Raw genomic sequence first — 23,771 nt, 5'->3', positions numbered from 1 at the left:
GAAAATTCATTAAATTCGAACTGAGAATGTGTTCAAGGACTCTGTAGCAATCGAAAGTTAGGGATATTGGTCTGTAATTTTTCGGGTCTGTGCTTTTGGTCTTCTTATATACAGGAGGCACCTGTGCTTTTTCCAATCGCGTGAGACTTTGCGCTGTGCGAGAGATTAGCTACAAACGCATGCTAGGGAAGGGGCCAGTGCCATAGAGCAAGAGCGGCCGTGGCATGCCAAACTTGATGCGTGCAGCGTGTGCGGGCCCCCGGTTGACCAAGAGCTGGCCTGTCAGTCGGCGTTGCTCCGTCCTTCTCAGAACTACCCGGTACAGAGCGACATTTCATTCATCACTGCGGTGCAGCATTCTTCGGTCGGCACAACTATCGGAGTACGGCTGAATTGTGCTGTCAGCGCCTTTTAACCTTCACTATTTGTTCGTGGTATGAAGGACGTTCACAATTCCAGCGGACGTAAGCACAAAAAGAGGCAATCAAGCGATCCACCATCACAATATTTTAAAATGAATTTGAATGACAGAAGAGAATGATGAGAATTCTCAATTCGCACAAACGATTGGTATTGTGTATTTGCTAAGAAATGACATCACATTACCATGCAGTAGTAAGAATTTAAAGATTTAATTGACAACGAAAGATCGGGATTCTTTGTTTTCTACATAAAAAAGCACTTTGCACTACATGATCAGGCCTGGAGCACACTGAAGTAATTGAATGTACGAATGCTCACACACATTATTCCATTGACAGCTCCAACAGTTTTCAGTAGAACTGAATGAAGAGTATGGAGACTTCATATACCACTGCAAAGTATGTTGGTTCAGTCAAGGAGCATGCCTGGAACGATTTTTCGATTTAAAATTCGCTATTGCTGCATTTAGGAAGGAAAAAGGAATGCAGGAACGAGAATTAGAACATCCGAAATGGAGTGCACGTTTCGCGTTCTAAGTGGACTTGACTGCACACTGCCCACTGTAAGGCATTGCTAGTAAGTTTATTTTGAGTTAATGGGGATGCATTCAAAAAGAAAAACGCGATGCAGAAGAGACGCATTCTCACAAAGACAGCCCAATTCCCTAAGCTCAATGGCGTTGAAGAAAATGCTCTGTTTGAATAATTCATTGAGGCATGGAAAAATTGCAAGGACAGTTTTATAAAGATTTTGAGGAAACTGTAAATTTTACATCTGTTCGTGAACATTTTTGGTCACCGTTTGCCGTTTCAGTTGAAATCGCCCCTGTAATGTGCGGATGTAACTGATTTACCTGCAAGGTAATTCCAGTTTTAACGACGAATCTTTTTACGTTAAAACGTTCCTGAAAGACTACATTGCTTTCCTCAGGTACAGTTTCCAATTCTCCATAATGAGGTTGCAAAGGGGCTACAATATTTCGACATACATATTTGTGTGAAAGATCTTTCTTCAATTATGAAACTAAGTAAGTCACGATTACGTGACAGCTTGAGTGCGAAACTCAGTAAAATTGTTTGCGACTCTCTGAATGCTGGCAGCCTGTACAACATATGAATTATATTATGTCTTCAGCGCGCCAAAAATAATTAAATAATACTGAAAATTTCTTTTGCTTGCGACCTGCGTTGTTGAGAAATGTGAAATACAAAATCAAGCAGTATGCAGTGCACATGCACTGCATTTTAAATGTGGCGCGTTCGCAGCTCCCATCTTCCCCCTCCACACAGTGAGACAGCGGGGCTGGCGCTGAGAGAAATGTGAGCCGAGGCTGAGCGCTTTGCCATTCATTTCCTAGGCATTGATTTTACATTGGAGCAGAATTTTCTCAGGTTGTCCGCTAGATGTTTTACTAATATATGACGGTAGTAGTTGTTGTACGCAACGCGCATGGATCCTATTAAGTACGCACGAAAATCTACTAACCTTTGCCTGTCGTCATTTGAGTATTCTATTTGTGGACAAGGAGAGCAACAGCCTTTGCTTCCACAGCATTTTCCGAATTTGTTTCTTAAACCATGATGGTTTTTTCCCGTCCTTAATCCACCTGCCACGCACATACTTTTCCAGGGCACGAGTACAACCCGTTTGAACTTTGCCCATAATTCCTCTACGTACACCATACGGGCACTAAATGATGTCAATTCATTGTCTAAGCGAGATGCAAACAACTCCTTTTTTTGTTCTTTCCAGCAGAAATACTCTCCTAGCCTCCTTGACTGATTTGTTAACTTCAGTAACCATAGTCGCAAAGATGACATTCACCGTCACTAATCCTCGTCTCTATACTGACGTCATCGATACGATCAGACCTGTTTATAGCTACAAGGTCTAAAATATTTACATTGCGTGTGGTTTGTCGAACTTGCTGCTCAAGACAGTTTTCTGAAGAAATGTTCAAAAGTACTTCGCAAGACTATCTCTCTGTACCTCCTGCAGTGAATCCGTAGACGTCCCAGTTTATACGCGGTAAGTTACAATCGCCACCAACTAGTATTGCATGATCGGGATATTTACGTGCTACTCACCAAAGACTTTCTTTAAATTGATCTAAAACTTCGGATCCTTCACGCTATGGGAATTTCCGTTAAACCGGAGAACCATATTCCTCCCGTGTATGTAACGATACATCTTACATTCATCAGAAAATAACGCTCTTGGACAAGACACGGTATTTTGAAACAGAGCACAGGAGGATGCAACTAGCTGTTACAAATTGTAGTCAGATAATTCATTCACAAACGTCAGAATTTTTTTCAAGTATTTTTAATGTGAACATGCAGTTTTGGCATCGGTGCTTGATGTGCAGCTGCTCTCTAGCGAAGGGATTTCGCTGGAGACTGTTTGACTGAGAGATGGTTTTCTTGTATCCACTACGTCACCTGTCTTTCACGCTGCCTAAAGAAAGACACACTTCTTCCAATCAACCGGGACTGCTATATGAGGTGGCGCCTCACCAAATCGATCTCTAATCGCACTCATTATCTCCGTCATTGTTTGCTGTGTGTATAGACGTCCGTACACCAACACACACGTGACAAGTCGCTCCTCAGCAGTAAGTGCCTGCTCACATCAGCCATGGTTTCACAGTTGAAACAAAAAACAAAACAAAAATAAAACGACAACAATGCTTTTCGTCGGCTTCCAAGTACTGACACCATAAAACGATTTATTTTCCCAATTGTATAAGGTCAAAAGGGGTACAAGAACTTCTCAGACACCCTGTGTATTGTGCCTGTGTTTATAGATCCACTTCCTTCCACGGAATTCACTACATTTTTACCTTACATTGAATCATCGACAAGTGGCTCATACCAGTTTGAGCTATAAATTAGGTGAAAAATTATATAATACGATTATAGTATTATACACCTCATTTCATGCAGAGAAACTGTTTGCTCTTATCATTACTGGGTCCAGGCATGCCAGATGATGACGAAACAGTCTACATTGGTTGCTGCAATATGAAGTCGTATTTAATGCCAGCGTTTCATAATTCCTGTTGCAGGCTTCTAGGGTGATAGAGGAGACTTGGTAGACTAAGTTTTGGTAAGGAACTAATTCCTGGAAATGTAAGGTTTCGATGTAAAATAAGCTTCAAACTCGGATCACTTTCAAACATCCCGCTACACGGTATACACACAGCTCTAGACCGTGTGCTGCACAGGAGACCGTGGGACGTGTAAGGTTTCGAGTACTCGCCGTCGGGTCTCTTCTTCGCGGCGAACGACGCCCTCTACCTAGTCGATAGCGTGGCGCGTCCGTGGAGCACCACGGTCAACCTTCCCAGTTTCCAAAGAATCAGTTACCTGCACCCGTTGCTATAGCTGGACGGGAATGCTAGGACATATAATTACAACGGGGACTGACGACGGAGCTCTCTTCGCAATTTCTGTGCAGTCAATGAAGCGAGAGATTTGAAACTTATGTGATCCTCAAATTTATTTTACATCCAAACTGTACATTTCTGGACATGGATTCCTTACCTACAACCCCTAAAAGCCTATAATAGGAATTGTAAACATCCTGTACACAAAGGTCTAATAAAGAAAACACTATTGACGATGAGAATTATTTCCCGAAAAGCGCCGTGAGCAAGACAAATTTAGTAAAGAAAAGTCGCGAATATCAGAAGCAACTTATCTGTTGTTAAAAACTAAACAGTTGCATTTGTAGTCACCTGCTTACGAGAACCCAATGTTTTCTCGTTAAAAACCAAGTAACTGGCTATATAGCCGTCAGTTTTCAAGACCATTTTGTAACGGAAAAAATAAGAAATATTTATAACACGTACACAGCACAAACAAAGTTTTCAACCATTATTCTATCTCCACAGGGATATCTGTGTCATTTAAAGGATAACCCTATGTGAGACCGCACTAATTACATATTGCTTGCAGTGCACGTAGCATACTTTCTTAGCTGCTAGCTGTAAAGGAGCTAAGGATTAGAGAGCCTAGTTACAAGCGATAGCATTCGCACGCAACGCTGATATTCCTGAAGTCGACCTTGCCCGTCCCCATAGTCCAAGCGTTGCCGCGCGGGATTAGCCGCGCCTTAGAGGCGCTGCAGTCATGGACTGTGCGGCTGGTCCCGGGGGAAGTTCGAGTCCTCCCTCGGGCATGGGTGTGTGTGTTTGTCCTCAGGATAATTTAGGTTAAGTAGTGTGTAAGCTTAGGGACTGATGACCTTAGCAGTTAAGTCCCATAAGATTTCACATACATTTGAATTTACAGTCCAAGTGTTGCTCGACATGCAACTATAGCTGTCCGAGTACTGTCACGTGCTCGTACTGCTGTATCTGGTCTAATAGATGCCAGCTGGCTGTTCAGTACACTCTAGATTCATTACCGATCGTCCAATTGCAATCCCGTTCCTGTAGCTTTTGTCCTTTTCTTTGGTTTTCCTTCCCACGACGTCATTAAACCTCAAAAACAGAATACAAATAATTAAGTAACTCAATGATCTTTATTCTCACCTTTAGCCCTAGTGGACAGCTATAATGCACTTTTATTTTGAAAGAAAATCGTTTAAAAAGGTGCACCATTGTATGTAAAAAATAAAAAAAAACTATCAATTAATGGACGATCTGACTGTATGCTATGAGTCGTTTCTAGAGGCAATATGACACCTGATACTTGTAATTTCACTCACAGTTCACAGTTATCGAAACATTCCTACTATAGTGGCCAAAGCTGTGTTTAATTTTAACTGTTTAATAGCTACATGACAGAAACACAGCTAGTATAATGATCAGTTGTGCGAGCAGTTTTAAAAATTCTCCAGCCATAGCAATCTTGCAAAGTATAATTCTTGCTAGGAAACGATACTTTAAAATATTTACAGTGTCAGTTGGTGTCCTGCATGTGATACGTACGGACTCTGAAAGAGTAACTTCATCAGTATGTAGAGGTCGCTGAGGAGTTCAGAATGAGTTAAAAATATACAATACGTCACATTATTTGACCCAATCTTCAGATCAGAATGGGCGATCATAAAAAATTTGCTTACTGTCAGACAGATCCAACGGAGAGAACTCACAAACTCTTAATGGAACATAATAGGAGATGCCACTCAGAAAGAGAAGGTTTATATGAACCCAGGTCTTGTGTAAATAATGGTTCTGTGGTGTGGGGATACAGTAAACCAATAAATACAATCATCACTCATGGCCCTTCGAAAGTAATGCAGACGACTTCCATCGCAACTCTGAACCAAAGAGTCGTGACAGGAGGGGAGTAGAGGGGCAGTGTATGTTCTGGACATCATCGCTGATGTAAGCAGTTTTCTGGCGTTACCGCTCCTGAAAGTGATGACAACAGAAATAGATCTTTTCCTGGAATTTCTGACGACACCATGCGACTCTCAGGCAATGACATTTATTCTTGGCATTTACCCCTCCCATATCTTCCCATAGCGAACGACATAACGCGTTTTTGCGAAAACACGGAGGGGCCCCAGGGAACCAAATGCATGCAAGCTTGGCCCCCCACTCCTCAATCAATTTTAATATTTATAGTTCAGTTGCATGTACATCGTGATTTCTTTGCTGTCTAGAATGAAGGGGTTCCCACTCCTTATGAGCTAAATGCTCTCCATTGTAGCTCAGTGCTCACCTACTTGTTATAACAATTTTTGTCTCCAGTAGTATCTGAATGATCTCAAAGTGTCACACCAGCATATGCGGTATACACATGGCATTGCGATGACATGATACAGGTGTCATGTCGCCATCATGACAGCGTCAATGCCAGTATAAAGTTTTATGCTGGCATACAATTTTATGTCTCCGTTTATACCACAATTACGCCATGTATTAACCAAATACATACCTCACAATGTAGCCTCATTGCTTGCTATTTAGGCTTTGAGACACGTAGAGGCTACTGCCAGGCGATTGACAGCCATACGCTGCTTCGTGCTAAGTGACAAACTTCTCCACAGCTACGCTTGTTACAGATGAGAACTTGGATGTCTCCTTACCTATGGAGATTATTATATCGTAGCACAGCCACAGCAGAAACCGCCCACAGCCCAAACAGCCCCTAATGCAGTGGTGGACAAGGACACGCAGTAGCCACAGTTTATTTGAACAGTCAAGCAATCACAAGGAATATACGAGACTAGACGATACATGGCTATTTCTGTAATTTTCAGTTGTAATTTAATGACATATATACTTACATAAATATGTACAATAAATTTCCTTTCATTTTTTCAACCCTGTCAACCAATAATAGCAGACATGGGCGCGCAGACACACACACACACACACACACACACACACACACACTTGTAAGCACGCATGCACACAAACAATGCTGGTGTGTACACCACAGTTATGCTTCATATACACTGCACAAATGTCAAACATATGCCACAATAAGATAATTTGACAGTATAAATTAATGATGACATCATGGGATAATCTGCAAAATGTTAGTCGAACGGCAGCAAATCTGGAAATTGGTAAAAAATTAGTAGGATACACAAAAATGCAGAAGTACCTGCAAAGAAAGTGATAACTTTATGTGGATGTGAGTGTATCTGCCTACTGTGTAAACGTAGAAAAAGGATACGTGCAATGTAAATAATTAACTGTCTGACGTTAATTTGCAGGTCCCTGCCCAAACAGCACTTGAGCAAGAGCTAATCACAATGTTCCAGGAGAAACATATTCTTTTTTTTATGACAATACCCATGAGCAATGTCATTTGAGTGGTGCTGGCTTCCATGTGTATGCACTTTCACCACCTTCGATACGTTTTAGCAGTCGCTGAAAAACAAAAACATAAAAACTGAAGAGGCCTTGAAGGCCCACTGGTACCGACCAACCGCCATCTCATCCTCAGCCCTTAGGCATCACTGGATGAGGATACAGAGGTTCAAATGGCTCTGAGCACTATGGGACTTAACATCTATGGTCAATTACTTAAACCTAACTAACCTAAGGACGTCACACAACACCCAGTCATCACGAGGCAGAGAAAATCCCTGACCCCGCCGGGAATCGAACCCGGGAACCCGGGCGCGGGTAGCGAGAACGCTACCGCACGACCACGAGCTGCGGACGGATACAGAGGACCATGTGGTGACCGGTGCCGCTACTTCTCAATCAAGTAACTCCTCAATTGACCTCACAAGGTCTGCAAGGTCTAAGTGCACCTCGCTTGCCAACAGCACTCGGTAGACCTGCATGGTGACCCATCCAGGTGCTGGCCAAGTCTGACAGCACTTCGGTGATCTGATGGGAGCTGGGTTTCGAAAAAGACGGTCATGTGAAACCCAGCTCGCGCTATTCGTCCACGAGACTCAGAGAGCCATAGACACGGGGTCCCAGGTAGATGCCGTGTTTCTTGACTTCCGCAAGGCGTTCGATACAGTTCCCCACAGTCGTTTAATGAACAAAGTAAGAGCATATGGACTATCAGACCAGTTGTGTGATTGGATTGAGGAGTTCCTAGATAACAGGACGCAGCATGTTATTCTCAATGGAGTGAAGTCTTCCGAAGTAAGAGTGATTTCAGGTGTGCCGCAGGGGAGTGTCATAGGACCGTTGCTATTCACAATATACATAAATGACCTTGTGGATGACATCGGGAGTTCACTGAGGCTTTTTTCAGATGATGCTGTGGTGTACCGAGAGGTTGTAACAATGGAAAATTGTACTGAAACGCAGGAGGATCTGCAGCGAATTGACGCATGGTGCAGGGAATGGCAATTGAATCTCAATGTAGACAAGTGTAATGTGCTGCGAATATACAGAAAGATAGATCCTTTATCATTTATCTACAAAATAGCAGGTCAGCAACTGGAAGCAGTTAATACCATAAATTATCTGGGAGTACGCATTAGGAGTGATTTAAAATGGAATGATCATATAATGTTGATCGTCGGTAAAGCAGATGCCAGACTGAGATTCATTGGAAGAATCCTAAGGAAATGCAATCCGAAAACAAAGGAAGTAGGTTACAGTACGCTTGTTCGCCCACTGCTTGAATACTGCTCAGCAGTGTGGGATCCGTACCAGATAGGGTTGATACAAGACATAGAGAAGATCCAACGGAGAGCAGCGCGCTTCGTTACAGGATCATTTAGTAATCGCGAAAGCGTTACGGAGATGATAGATAAACTCCAGTGGAAGACTCTGCAGGAGAGACGCTCAGTAGCTTGGTACGGGCTCTTATTGAAGTTTCGAGAACATACCTTCACCGAAGAGTCAAGCAGTATATTGCTCCCTCCTACGTATATCTCGCGAAGAGACCATGAGGATAAAATCAGAGAGATTAGAGCCCACACAGAGGCATACCGACAATCCTTCTTTCCACGAACAATACGAGACTGGAATAGAAGGGAGAACCGATAGAGGTACTGAAGGTACCCTCCGCCACACACCGTCAGGTGGCTTGCGGAGTATGGATGTAGATGTAGATGTAGATGTAGATGTAGATGTAGATGTTACGTCTGTGAAAAGGTCGTTGGGTTTAGCAATCACTGACTCGATAGAAATCCATGTGTATATGACGAAACAGGCTTAAACCTGCAGAAAACGCGATTTCAGTCGAATATTTTAATGTAGATGCGCACAGAGGGCGGTGTAAGACGTGTCTTCTCGAGATCCATACACTAATCCTGTCACCACAGAGCACCAAACTAGAGAGTAAATTCCCAAAGAGCAGATGAGCCCTGTAGCTATTGGCTGAGAGCAACAGTGCGTATCGATAAATAATTCCAATACTTTTGAGTACATGCTTTGTAGCAACATTGTGATTAGCACTTGCTCAAGTGCTGTTTGGGCGAATACTTATTGTTTGCATCGCATACATCTTTTTTCTGTATTTACACAGCAGACACATACATATTTGCATAAAGTACTTAGTTTTTTCGTTCATGTACCCCATCAATCTTTACCAATTTCCAGATTTGCTGCAATTAATTTGACATTTTAAAGTTTGCTGTGACATCATTACTATTTTATACTGTCAAAGTATCTTCCCATAGTGTATAAGCTGCACATGTGCAGTGTATGTGTGGATGTACCATCGAACAAGTACAACTTCAAAAAAATTGTATGATTTATTCCAGAGAAAAAGCTTCACAAACTGAGCAAGTCAATAGCGTGTTGATCCACCTCTGGCCCTTATGCAAGCAGTTATTCGGCCTGGCATTGACTGACAGAGTTATTGGATGTCTTCCTGAGGCATATCATGCCAAACTGCGTCCAATTGGCAAGTTAGGTCGTTAAAATCCAGAATTGGTTGGAGGACCTTGCTCATAATGATCCGCACATTACCAATTGGGGAGAGATCTGGCGACCTTACTGGCCAAGGTAGAATTTGGCAAGCACAAAGACTGCAGGCAGGCATTATCTTGCTGAAATGTAAGCCCTGGATGGCTTGCCATAAAGGACAACATATCAGGGTGAAGAATATCATCGATGTACCACTTTACCGTAATGGTACCATGGTTGGCAACCAAAGGGATCCTCATATGAAATGAAATGGCACCCACTCCTGGCTGTCAGGCTATATGGTGGAGACAGTCAGGTTGATTTTCCACTGCTGTCTGGGGCGCTGGTCATAGGGACCTGTAATCTCACTGACTGCTGTAGAATTGTCTTCAGTGATGAGTCCCACTACGAAATGAGCCCTGATGACCAGCAAAGTCATGTCTGGACACGCCCCATATAGTGGTGGGATACCAACCTGACTGTCACCAGTCAAACGGCCCCACAATCAGGAGAGATGGTCAAAAGTGCCATTTCATTTCATAGCAGGACTCTTTTGGTTGCCACGTTTGGCACCTTTACAGCACAGCAATACATAGACAATATTCTACGTCCTGTTTTGTTGTCCTTCTTGGGCTTACATTTAGGCTAGATAATGTCTACCTTCACACAGTGAAAGTCTCTACTGCTTATCGTCGTGCTTCCCAAAGCCTACCTTGGCCAACAAGTTCGCCAATCTCCCCCCCGGTTGAGAACTTTTGGTGCAGTATGAGCAGGGCCGTCTAACCAGCACGGAATTTTGACGATCTAGCATGCCAGTTGGGCATTATTTGGCACAGTATCCCCCAGGAGGACATCCAACAACTCCATCAATCAATGCCAAGCGAAATAACTGCTTTTGTAAGGGTCAGGCGTGTACCAGCACATTATTGACTTGCTCAGTTTCAGAAGCTCTTTCTCTTGAATAAATCATCCAATGTTTCTGAAATTGTAATTATTTTTGTCTGTACATGTATGTAACTTCAACCGATTTCTGCCACATTCATATAATTCCTTCGTGATGCATCTTTTTTTTTGTCTTAGAGTATACTTATCATTAATTTACAACCGACAGTTACAGTAATAACCACTTATTGTCAAGCAGTATTCTTCCTGTTTGCTTGATAATGCAAATGTTCTGGCCTAACATTGGAGCTCTTTGGGCTGCAGACAGTTCCTTCTGGGCATAGTCGAGCAACAGCAGGTCCAGTATGACACGCAAACATCTATGTCCTCATCTACAAGCACAGCTGTGGAGGAGTTCTTCACTTAGCAGGAAACAGCACACAGCTGTCACACACCCAGCAGTAACCTCTATGTGTGTCAAAGGCAAAGTAGCGAGCAACGCGTCTTCATTGCGAGTTGTGTCTATGGTCTATATGTTGCATAATTGTGGTGTACACGGTGACAAAAATTTTACACTGGCTGGTGTAAAATCTTATGCTGGTGTTGACACCATCTCCACACAAACCTGATACATGTATGCATACATTGCATACACTGATGCTATGGCATCATATCATAGAGACATTTTTTAGGCAAAAAATGTTAAATTCTTATAACAGATACGCAAACACTGAGCTGAAAGAGAGAGCATGTTTCTCGAAATCAGTGGGTGCCTGTTATCCCTGAAGTACAGACTGCAAAGGAATGACAGTATGCACGCAATCGAACTAAAAAGGATTAAAATTACTCGATGGGTGAAAGGCCAAGCTTGCACGCCATTGGTTACTCAACGTTTTTGAAAAAACGCGTGACATCATTGGCTACAGGGCGATGGGTGGTGGGATAATTCTGGAAATAATGATATTGACCGACAGTCAGATACTGGTGTCAGTTGATGCGCAAAAAGAACAGATACTGACATGACCTTGTTGCCGACCAGAAGATACAGAACTCAGGATAGAATCACAACATCGCCACAACTAGAGTAACCAACACCATAATTGATCTGTGCTGAGAAGGATGTGGTTTTGTGGTGTAATGTGACTCTGTGAGTCTGTGAGGCCAAGTTTGGTAACAGTGCTATGATCATCCGGGTCTGTTTGTCTGGCAAAGGCTCAGATTTTTAGGTTTGGCCGAGAGGAAAACGAACGTTCGCATTTATATTTTAGACCCTCCAACAGTGCTGCAACATGCGGAAATTGTTACTACTTTGCAATTCCCCATCCACGAATCAGTGACTATTACATCGTGATGTGAAGAGAATCATGTTAATTTGGAAGACAGGCCTACTCATAGCACAGGAAGCAGATGTGCCATGTTAGTTTATCTAAAAATCAATCAACAACTGCCGGCCGGTGTGGCCGAGTGGTTCAAGGCGCTTCAATATGGAACCACGGGACCGCTACGGTCGCAGGTTCGATAGTAATTTTAATAAGTTGTGGTAAGTTCCTATGGTTGCTAAGGTCATCGGCCCCTAGGCTTACACACTACTTAATCTAACTTAAACTAACTTACGCTAACGACACCACACATACCCAAGCCCGAGGGAGGACTCGAACCTCCGACGGAGGTAGCCGCGCGAGCCCTAGCAAGGCGCCGTAGACCGCACGGCTATCCCGCGCAAACGCAGATTCGAATCCTGCATCGGTCATGGATGTGTGTGATGTCCTTGAGTTAGTTAAATTTAAGTAGTTCTAAGTTCTAGGGGACTGATGACCACAGATGTTAAGTCCCATAGTGCTCAGAGCCATTTGAACCATTTTTTCAACCAACAACTATTCTCTACACTCGCGTAAATGAGGTTATAAAATAAGGGGCGATCAAACGACAACAGTTCCGCAACTCAGTTCGACAGCCGTACGTGCCACATGTTGGGGAGTAAAGAAGCACAGCCAGACTAGTGTGAAACTGTATGCACTTGACAAGTCGACCTCAGGTTGCGGAGAGAGCTCCGACTTACTTGTTCTGCAGGACGACGACGACGTCATCCTGAGGCGTGAGGAAGGCGACGCTCTCGACGTCGGTGGAGTTGGCGTCGGCGTCCATCTGGAGGCTGACACGCCTGGATCCGCGCGGCACGAAGCGCGAGAAGTGGGCGATGGCGTAGTACATGGGCTGCTTGTAGAACTCGTCCGCCGTCGAATTTGACACGATGGACGCGTCCGCGGGGTTGCCGATCCAGCTGGGGCCGCCCTCAGTGTTCACCACCATGTTCCAGTCCTCCCACCCAGACGTCCAGTGGTTCGTCGCCTGTGCAGCACACAGAACGCATCTCAACAAGGGAGGCCAAACACGACTGCATCTCTTAGTCTCGTACTCGCGGAAGGACAGTACAGCTCTCAGGAAAGTGAAGGCAAAGTAGGATAGGTCCCACAAAGCAATATTCTAGAACAGGTAACATTATTATACTAATGGCCACTAAAATAGTTACACCAAGAAGAAATGCAGATGATAAACAGGTATTCATTGGACAAATAAATTATTCTAGAACTGACATGTGATTACGTTTTCACGCAATTTGGGTGGATAGATCCTGAGAAATCAGTACCCAGAACAACCACCTCTGGCCGTAATAACGGCCTTGATACGCCTGGGCATTCAGTCAAACAGAGCTTGGATGGCGTGTACAAGTACAGCTGCCCATACAGCTTCAACACGATACCACAGTTCATCAAGAGTAGTGACTGGCGTATTGTGATGAGCCAGTTGCTCGGCCCCCATTGACCAGACGTTTTCAATTGGTGAGAGATCTGCTGAATGTGCTGGCCAGGTAAGCAGCCGAACATTTTCTGTATCCAGAAAGACCCCTACAGGACTTGTAACATGTGGTCGTGCATTATCCTCCTGAAATGTAGTGTTTCGCAGGGATCGAATGAAGGGTAGAGCCACGGGTCGTAACACATCTGAAATGTAGCGTCCACTGTTCAAAGTGCCATTCATGCGAACAAGAGGTGACCGAGACATGTAACCAATGGCACCCCATACCATCACGCCGGGTGTTACGCCAGTATGGCGATGACGAATACACGCTTCCTATGTGCGTTCACCGCGAAGTCGCCAAACACTGATGCGACCATCATGATGCTGTAAATAGAAACCTGTTTCATCCGAAAAAAATGACGTTTTGCCATTCGTGCACCCAGGTTCGTCTTTGAATACACCATCTCAGGCGCTCCTGTCTGTGATGCAGCGTCAAGGGTAACTGCAGACATGGTCTCCGAGCTGATAGTCCATGCTTCACGTCGTCGAACTGTTCGTGCAGATGGTTGTTGTCTTGCAAACGTCGCCATCTGTTGACTCAGGGATCAAGACGTGACTGCACGATCAGTTACAGCCATGCGCATAAGATGCCTGTCATCTCGACTGCTAGTGATACGAGGCCGTTGGGATCCAGCACGGCGTTCAGTATCACCCTCCTGAACCCACCGATTCCATATTCTGCTAACAGTCATTGGATCTCGACCAATGCGAGCAGCTATGTCCAATGTCGCGATACGATAAACCGCAATCGCGATAGACTACAATCCGACGTTTATCAAAGTCGGAAACGTGATGGTACGCATTTCTCCTCCTTACACGAGGCATCACAACAACGTTTCACCAGGCAAAGCCGGTCAACTATTGTTTATGAGAAATCCGTTGGAAACTTTCCTCACGTCAGCAGGTTGTAGGTGTCGCCACCGGCGCCAACCTTTTGTGAATGCTCTGGAAAGCTTATCATTCGCATATCACAGCATCTTCTTCCTGTCGGGTAAATTTCACGTCTGTAGCACGTAATCTTCGTGGTGTAGCAATTTAAATGGCCAGTAGTGTATTTCGCAAGCATTCTCCTTTGCATCTTGGCCACAAAAGAAGGCCTTCATGATTGACTTTCTTAGTTGCTGATCACTTCCCGTTTGTGTAGTCATGATCCACGAAACTGTTTTGTTCCCAGCATTTTGTCCAGAGCTGCGGTGACATCGTCAGAGGTACTCCTGATTCTACTTAGGTTTTTCGCCCGATTTCAAGTCACAGTAGAATCAGGAGCACCTCTGGGGATCCAGGACTAGCCCTGAACGAAACATCAAGAACAAAACAGTTTCATGAACCATCATCATACAATCTGAAAGTCACAAACAGCTGACTGCAATTTCCCACTGGTCTGGTCTACAAGTAAACTGAAGTGTACCGCTTGCTTTTCCTACGACTGATCTTGTGTGGTCATTGCATTTCATATCCCCACAGATTCGCACACCCAGGTATTTGGATCAGTTGAATGATTATAATTGTGACTTATTGATTTTGTAATCATAAACACCAAGATTTGTTTCGTTTTGCGAAGTGCACAGTTTTACTTTTGTGAACATTCAAAGAAAGTTGCCAACCCTTGAACCACTCAGAAATTTTACAAGGGTCTGAAAACTTTTTTCAGATACAAGTAGGGCTTCATTACAGGCCACTGCATCATCTACAAGAAGACTGAGGTCAAAGATTAATGTTGTCTGCCAGATCTTTAATATGCAACATGAACATCAACAGAATTTCCTGATGACATGCCTGAAGTTATTCCTATATCTGTCAAAGACTCTTTATCCTAGGTAATAGGTGGCGTCCCCTGTGCCAATAAGGTCTCAATCCAGCCAAACATTTCATATGATACCCCACAGAGTCAAATTTTATTAATAAGCGTTGATGTAGTACTGAGTCAAATGTGTTTTGGAAGTCGCGAAATATTGCATCTATCTTTTTGCCTTGATCAAAAAGAATTGGGTTTCACGTGACTGATGTCTCAAGAATCCATGTTTATTGGCATGGAGGGAGTCATCACATTTGAGTTCAAAATATGTTCTAAATTTCAACAAGTGGATGTTCGTGATATTCTACAGTAGTTTCCTGTATCACTTCTGGTGCCCTTATTGGAGACAAGTGTGACCTGTGGTCCGGTGCCTTGAATTCAACTGATCTGAAATTTATCAGCTATTTTTGAGGCACAAAAAACAGCTCTTTTTCTTTATCTACGAGGATAACACTTAATTTTATTCCTCTTCTATTTTTTAAAAAAAAAGACAAATGGAATCAATGGAGACAGCACACAGCTTCATAAACTAATGGTATCTTTTCAGTATAATCTCCATCTTTCAGCCTACGTAAAAAGGTGTTAATGTCTATGTGATAAGAATAACTGCCTCTGTTCCTATTGCTAGGGAACAGGCTCCACATCCTCAAAGCGGTGACAATAATGATGTTCCCATAGATTGTACAGTTACCTTATCCTCAAACACCTTAAATGTCACCTCACATTTCTGTTAATCCACAGATGATTAAAAATCGTTATACGTGAATACCAGAATTTGCCCATGAACTCAATGCCCCTTTCATGTAGCTGTTTCATTACAAAAATACCATAAAGAACAGTAATTGCTCAGATGAGTGGTGTGCTCATCTGACGATCACATGAAAGGCACACGTTTTGTTGCTGTCAGTTGCTGTGTGCTGCCATGCTATGATGGAGTGAACCACAGGCAGAGGCACCCTGCTGAAGGAAGCCTATGTCAGTGTGAGTAGGATTGTAGTAGTGAGAGGACAGAGTCTTATTTGTGTGTCGTGGAATATGTGCAGAGAATTGATAAAATTAATAACTAGCATAGTATGTCAAGGGAGAAAGAAATACAAGAGTACTGCAACTAAAATAAAGTAGAAGTATGGACATTACTTCAGTGTTCAACGAAATGTTTAACGTGATTGATCAAGGTTGTGCAATCGGTACATGTTTTGTATGTTAATGGTGCACAGAAGCAGAACAGTAATTTACAACTCCTGAAAAGGCTAACCGATGGTTTCTTCCTTAATTTAATCATCTTCCCACAAAAATTAGTGCAATTAAAATTTACGACGACGCTACCGATGGTGCACGCAGTCAGCCACAGTTCGCGGCTTTGATGAGTGTAAAGTAAAGCAAATTATTGGTATGCTCTGGAAGCAATACCTTCAAGTATAGAAGAAAGATCAAGACACACTTTAACATAAAAACTATGGTGTTCAGTACTGAAGAATAGATATTGCTTGTGGCATATTCATTCATAGACATTTCCTTTTGCAGTCAGATTGGATAATGTAAAAATAAAAACGTTGAGCAAATATAAAGTAAAAATGATATTTGTAGGGTCATAAACAGTAGTAAACAGTTCTTATTTTACAGAATAAACAATCAAAAGTAAGGCAATTTATCGATTATACACGATTTGCAGTAATAACTTCGTATCTCAGAATTGTAGGGATAGTACTAGGTTATTTTCCGATGGTACTGGACAGGGAATATATGGCAGGTTAGGCAAACCGTTCCAGTTTCGCAGTCTTAGCAGTTTCTTGGGCAATCTGGGTCTTGCACTGTCATGCAAAAGTTCCAGGATTTGAATAAATGAACTAAGGGAGAACGTGCCTAAGGTTCCTTCAGAGTGCTCATTCATTACGCCCAAATCAGTCTCTTTCCTACAAGATGCATGAAAGCCACATGCTTTTAATCCCAAAAGATTACTTTTCTTCGCTTTTTCTGCACAGTATTTAGTTACTTATTTATTGCAGCTTTCTGCCAGATTAAAATTGTATGCCAGACCAGCGTTCGATCCTGGGACCTTTGCCTTTGGTGGGAAAGTGCTCTACTGACAGAGCTGTTCAAATACTTCCTCTTCTCTTAGCTTCCAACTCTCATTCAAGTTCTCTTTTATGTCTTATTCTTACTTGAATATTGCTCGTCAGTTTGGAATACTTATTTATTTATTCATTTATTCTAATGACAACATTTTGTGACATAATTCCAACAACCAACTCTTCTATTCATTTGCAGATCAATAAATGTTCCATCTCTCATTACAAAGCTGCTTAATAACTCATCTCATTCGATTCTGAAGCAATATAAGAAGTCGATAATTATTTGCTTCTTTATTCCTGTTGATCAATATTTGTGTTGCTCATTGTGAATAACCCAGATCACTAATAATAGCACTCATTGTAGCAATGTAACACATGGGATACACTACTGTCAACCGGAACTGTTCACAGATTCTATCTCAACCTACTCTCCATTGCACACCTTAATGGTGGCAGTTATCTCAAACATTACAGTGCTGTTAAACAGAACACGCAGATACAGTAAGTGTTGGGACAAAGCCTGTTCTGATGCATTTTTTGTGTGAGTTGCATACATTCAGGAGTAAACATACATTAAGAGGCAAATTACAGCCCTCCCCTTAATAGACTATTATGATAACTGATTTAGGACTCTTTCTGAGAAACCCACAACCCTCCCTCTCCCCCACATATCAGGGAAATCCTCAATCCCACTCTTGTCCTTGCTGATAAGAGCACACTTTTGATATCAAATTAATTGGCTAATTAATTAAATTGATCAATTAATTACCCCCTCCCCTCTGGGAAATTCCCCAACCCTCCCCACAGCCCCCTCCCCACTTCTCCCCTCTCCTCCCCATCTGGAAATTGTCAGGAAGGAGGCTCAGTCTGTGCTGGAGAGGAAGGATCTCACGACATAAAATTCAAACCAATGTCAATAATTTATTGTTCAGTTCAATTTGAATATTCTTTATTTAATCAGTTTGCGGAAGAAAAGGCTCTCCCCCATGGGCAGAGCTCATGTCTGCACCCTCTGCCTCCACTTCCATGATGTAATACCTCCAATCACCGATGAATGGAAACAAGTGTGATACTTTAGCCACCATTTTGGGTCACTCACGTGTGTGTCTGTCATCAGGGCGCCGCTGCACCAGAAAGGGCGTATCAGCACACCACAGAGGTTGAAAACCGCCCAATGCTCTAATTACAGATCATGATACTAAAGACTACTGACCACGGACCAGAAGTCGGTGTCCTTTGATATTCAATACTCTCCCTCAAGTGGCTACTTCCTGTTGTAACATTTGCGCCTCAAACCTGTAGACCAAGGGGATATGCCTACCTGCCCAACAGACCGCCATTTGATCTCGAAGCCCCCAAACAAATCATCAGGTGGCAGCATTCCTTTGATCGGGAAATTGCAGACTCAATTCCTATCTCTGTCTCTCTCAAGTGGCTATTTCCTGTTTGTGTGTACACATGCATGAACCAACATGTCCAAACACGCAAAATACCGTGTTCTTATTGGCTAGAACGGGGACAAATGGAGAGCTGGCGCTACTGCGATATCAAAAATGGCGAGGAATAGCCCATTTGCACCCCCCTATCAAACTAACTTTTTAAAAATTGACAGGAACCAAACAGATCATTTAAAACACTCACCACCGCCTTACAATCATTCTTCTATGCAATCAAATATATTTTCAACATTTAACAACTAAACACAAACATTTTGTAAGTAAAGTAATTAAATTACTGCCATAAGTAAATCGTAGCGCTAAATGTATCCAAGGTTTTGTATGTACTGATGTTTGGGAACACAAGGACCCTCTTCCATCACAATGTTTACACCTTTTGCTGAAAATATCTGGCAAAAAAACTTCCCCCCACATGCACTCATGATAGTAAAGTGCGCCATCTGCTGACTGCGAGGGAGCCACAGCCATGCAAGCCAGAAGAAGACTAGAGACAACCACCTGCATTGGTCACGCCGTCAGTTATGTGAACATCTCCAGCTATACCAGACGCTCAGAAGCTGAAGACACTGTCACTGTGACTGCATGGCAGTCAACTGATAACTTTAGATGGAGGAACAATCGTTAAGTGCAAACACTCACCATACTGAATCTTCTCATGCACACACACGTTTGCTTCTGTCACGGCTCAGCCAGCATACTTGTTACTTTGCTATTCAGGCATTCAGAGGGAATCGTGACTGCCATCACCAGGCCTGCGGGCAAGAGCTGACAGGTCTGAGCATTCTTTGTGCCAACTGGTCACATGAACTAAGCCACAGTTCCCGGCCAGCCAAAGCCTTGTGTCCACTCATGCCACTGGCTGCATCACACTCTGAGACAAGCAGGTGTGGCTTGGAAATATAGTTCTAATTGCAATTTCACACCCGACATAGAGTCTCCCCAGTTTAAAATATCCACTTTACCCAACCAGAAATGGGAATTTTGTTGTCCATACACCTCACCTCATTGGAAATGTAGATTCCGCACTTATACAGGGTGAGTCACCTAACATTACCGCTGGATATATTTCGTAAACCACATCAAATACTGACGAATCGATTCCACAGACCGAACGTGAGGAGAGGGGCTAATGTAATTGGTTAATACAAACCATTAAAAAAAGCACGGAAGTATGTTTTTTAACACAAACCTACGTTTTTTTAAATGGAACCCCGTTAGTTTTGTTAGCCAATCTGAACATATAAACAAATACGTAATCAGTGCCGTTTGTTGCATTGTAAAATGTTAATTACATCCGGAGATATTGTAACCTAAAGTTGACGCTTGAGTACCACTCCTCCGCTGTTCGATCGTGTGTATCGGAGAGCACCGAATTACGTAGGGATCCAAAGGGAACTGTGATGGACCTTAGGTACAGAAGAGACTGGTACAGCACATTACGTCCACATGCTAACACCTTTTTATTGGTCTTTTTCACTGACGCACATGTACATTACCATAAGGGGTGAGGTACACGTACACACGTGGTTTCCGTTTTCAATTACGGAGTGGAATAGAGTGTGTCCCGACATGTCAGGCCAATAGATGTTCAATGTGGTGGCCATCATTTGCTGCACAAAATTGCAATCTCTGGCGTAATGAATGTCGTACACGTCGCAGTACATCTGGTGTAATGTCGCCGCAGGCTGCCACAACACGTTGTTTCATATCCTCTGGGGTTGTAGGCACATCATGGTACACATTCTCCTTTAACGTACCCCACAGAAAGAAGTCCAGAGGTGTAAGATCAGGAGAACGGGCTGGCCAATTTATGCGTCCTCCACGTCCTACGAACGCCCGTCGAGCATCCTGTCAAGGGTCAGCCTAGTGTTAATTACGGAATGTGCAGGTGCACATCATGCTGATACCACATACGTCGACGCGTTTCCAGTGGGACATTTTCGAGCAACGTTGGCAGATCATTCTGTAGAAACGCGATGTATGTTGCAGCTGTTTGGGCCCCTGCAATGAAGTGAGGACCAATGAGGTGGTCGCCAATGATTCCGCACCATACATTTACAGTCCACGGTCGCTGTCGCTCTACCTGTCTGAGACAGCGAGGATTGTCCACGGACCAGTAATGCATGTTTCGTAGATTCACTGCCCCGTGGTTTGTGAAACCCTCTTCATCGGTAAACAGGTAGAACTGCAACGCATTCTCTGTTAATGCCCATTGACAGAATTGCACTCGATGATTAAAGTCATCACCATGTAATTGCTGATGTAGCGACACATGAAAAGAGTGAAAGCGGTGACGATGCAGTATGCGCATGACACTACTTTGACTCAGTCCACCGGCTCTCGCAATGTCACGTGTACTCATGTGTGAGTTCATGGCAACAGCAGCTAACACACCAACTGCACCCGCTTCTCCTGTTACGGACCAGACCAGTTTGCGTGCTACGACCATACTTGTTGCATACAGTTGGCGGTAGATGTTTTGCAATGTGCAGCACGTAAGATGCTCTCTGTCCGGGTACCGTTCTGCATACACCCTGCAGGCTTCAGTTGCATTTCGTCGACACACGCCATAGATGAGTATCATCTCCGCCTTTTCAGAGTTCGAATACACCATGGTCACAGTTCCTACAACACTACACTATCACAGACGTCTGGTAACACGGTGTACTACAGTTGGTCTGCGTGCGGAGACGAACGCAGAATAACAATAGCAGCAAGCGCTACATGCGGACACTGCGACAGCTAGACCAAACCACAACAGTGCACTACAGCCACACTCGTAAACACGGTCGTCACCGTAAACATGTCCCTGCAGATGCTGCTCGCCGACCGTGACCCTTGTTTGTTACAACACGCAACTGAACGTTGGAGGTTTCAAGCGTCAACTTTAGGTTACAATATCTCCGGATGTAATTAACATTTTACAATGCAACAAACGGCACTGATTACCTATTTGTTTATATGTTCAGATGTGCTAACAAAACTAACGGGGTTCCATTTAAAAAAACGTAGGTTTGTGTTAAAAAACATACTTCCGTGCATTTGTGTATGGTTTGTATTAAACAATTACAGTAGCACCTCTCCTCACGTTAGGTCTGTGGAATCGGTTCGTCAGTATTTGATGTGGTTTACGAAATACATCCAGCGGTAACGTTAGGTGACCCACCCTGTATGTGAGTTATTTTAGATGACAGATGCAGTCAGAACATACACGCATTTTCACATAGCTAAAGTATCGTTACTTGTGAAAATCCTGCACATCAGAATGGCGTAGTTTATATTTCATCTAAGTATTCTCTCATCAGGTAAAAAAGAATCTTTTCTTATCATTTTAATATCTGTTACGTCCTGCATCACAGGACTAGGATATTGAACTAATCTTTGACCCATGACGCAGTGCTAAGAGCGTGTTCTATCTCTGTCACAGAATGCCCCCTCACATTCAAACTATCATAAAGTATCCAAATGCCTCATCACCTAAGAAGACTTTTAAGGCAGCAGCACACGGGAATTGTATATATCATATCCACATAAGTATATAGTTCTGGCGATACCGGCCATGAACTTCTGCTTCTGTGCGGATGCACACACATTCCCTGAACTCGTACAGGACTTGGAAGAATGTCTTCCACGAGTAATGAGTGTGTTGGGGTGGGACACTACGAATGTAGTGTGTGGACATACAGGATGAGAATGTGAGTCTCGCGGGAGGCGTGCGCGAAATAGTCCGTGCAGTTGCACTATCACCTGTGCCCTCGGTGGCTCAGATGGATAGAGCGTCTGCCATGTAAGCAGGAGATCCCGGGTTCGAGTCCCGGTCGAGGCACCCATTTTCTCCTGTCCCCGTTGATCTATATCAACGCCCGTGCGCAGCTGACGGTATTAATATAATTCTAATTTAATTGTATATATCAGGTTAACACTGTGTACCACTTTATAAATTTGGTAATATAGCTGATTACAATGGTCATCTCTCCCTGTGTAAGTGGGAAATTGAAGTTTCGTGAAAAGATTTCACTGCAACGAAAAAACACCTGATCACTACTCTGACTCGTGAATCATATCCTGGTACTCTTGCTCTCGCCTCCACTCTCCCAGCGGCACGTCCTTTATATCAAACTGATTCACTAATTAATTAACGAGAGTCCCTCTGCACAGTGAGTATTTTTTTGATGCAGTCGGATTACACTCGCCAGGTAACCTTTAAAGACTCTTCTGTGACGTCCCTGAGGGCTTCCCATAAGCTAGGCTGTCACTTCTTCTGATACGAAAATTGGGGGTAACCATCGTCAAATAGCTGAAGATATTCAACGCTAATCATGTTGTGTCTGTTAGTTGCCTTACCAAGCTGCTGAAAGTAAGTCACTTAGAATTCTAGTGTATTGCTCCCAAACTAATCCTGTTGAGACCTGTTGGTCTATGGGAGGAGGGGGGGAGGGGGGGCAGTAGGACGTTTACTCTCTTCTCCACTCTCACAATGCCTCCAGCCCCGTCTGCCACGGTCAACAACCTTCATGTTCAAGCAGCTACTGCCGCCACCACTAAACGTGTATGAGCCTGCAGACTTGGATTTCCCTCAGAATGTAGCTCTGTAGAAGCATGCCTATTGGCTCCCGCCAAATTACTGGCTGGATGCTTCGAGAACTCAAACGAGAATCGCTAGAGGGAAGGTAATGTTCTTCTTGAGGAACACTATCGAGAAAACTTAAAGAATCGACATTTGAAGCTGTCTGCAGAAGGATTCCGCTGCCGCCAACATTGATTGAGCGTAAGGACCAAGAAGATAAGATATGGGAAATTAGCACTCATATGGAGGGATATGGTCAGTCCTTTCTCGATCGCTGCATTTGCGAGTGGAACAGGAAAGGGAATGACTAGTAGTGGTACAGGACACCACCGCCACACACCACACAATGGCTTGCAAAGTAAGCATATAGATAGATGGAAATTTAGACTACCTATTAACATGTCCCTCCATCCATTTATAGGCACAC

The 23,771-nt window shown here is 43.4% G+C and overlaps 1 protein-coding gene, 1 non-coding gene and 1 pseudogene across 4 annotated transcripts in view; 2 read left to right on the top strand and 1 right to left on the bottom strand.

The window, feature by feature from the left end:
• The window catches only part of LOC126162380 (lysosomal acid glucosylceramidase-like), a 518,384-nt gene that overhangs the window by 389,959 nt on the left and 104,654 nt on the right, over positions 1–23,771 (bottom strand). The window contains exon 9 of one of the 3 annotated variants that reach the window (XM_049918848.1): positions 12,654–12,943. The exons of the other annotated variants lie outside the window; for them this stretch is intronic. Coding sequence (XP_049774805.1) covers positions 12,654–12,943 — 290 coding nt within the window. The remainder of the gene's footprint in view (positions 1–12,653; positions 12,944–23,771) is intronic. 3 annotated transcript variants of the gene reach the window in all.
• On the top strand, positions 22,057–22,229 carry LOC126163309 (U2 spliceosomal RNA; annotated as a pseudogene).
• Trnat-ugu (transfer RNA threonine (anticodon UGU)) lies at positions 22,529–22,603 on the top strand. Its single transcript has one exon. It is a non-coding gene; the product is annotated as a tRNA-Thr (tRNA).

This window comes from Schistocerca cancellata, chromosome 2 (assembly GCF_023864275.1).
Source record: "Schistocerca cancellata isolate TAMUIC-IGC-003103 chromosome 2, iqSchCanc2.1, whole genome shotgun sequence".
Classification (NCBI taxonomy): Eukaryota; Metazoa; Arthropoda; class Insecta; order Orthoptera; family Acrididae; genus Schistocerca; species Schistocerca cancellata.
Note: the sequence above shows the minus strand (reverse complement) of the source record. Positions and strands in the feature narration are given on the sequence as shown.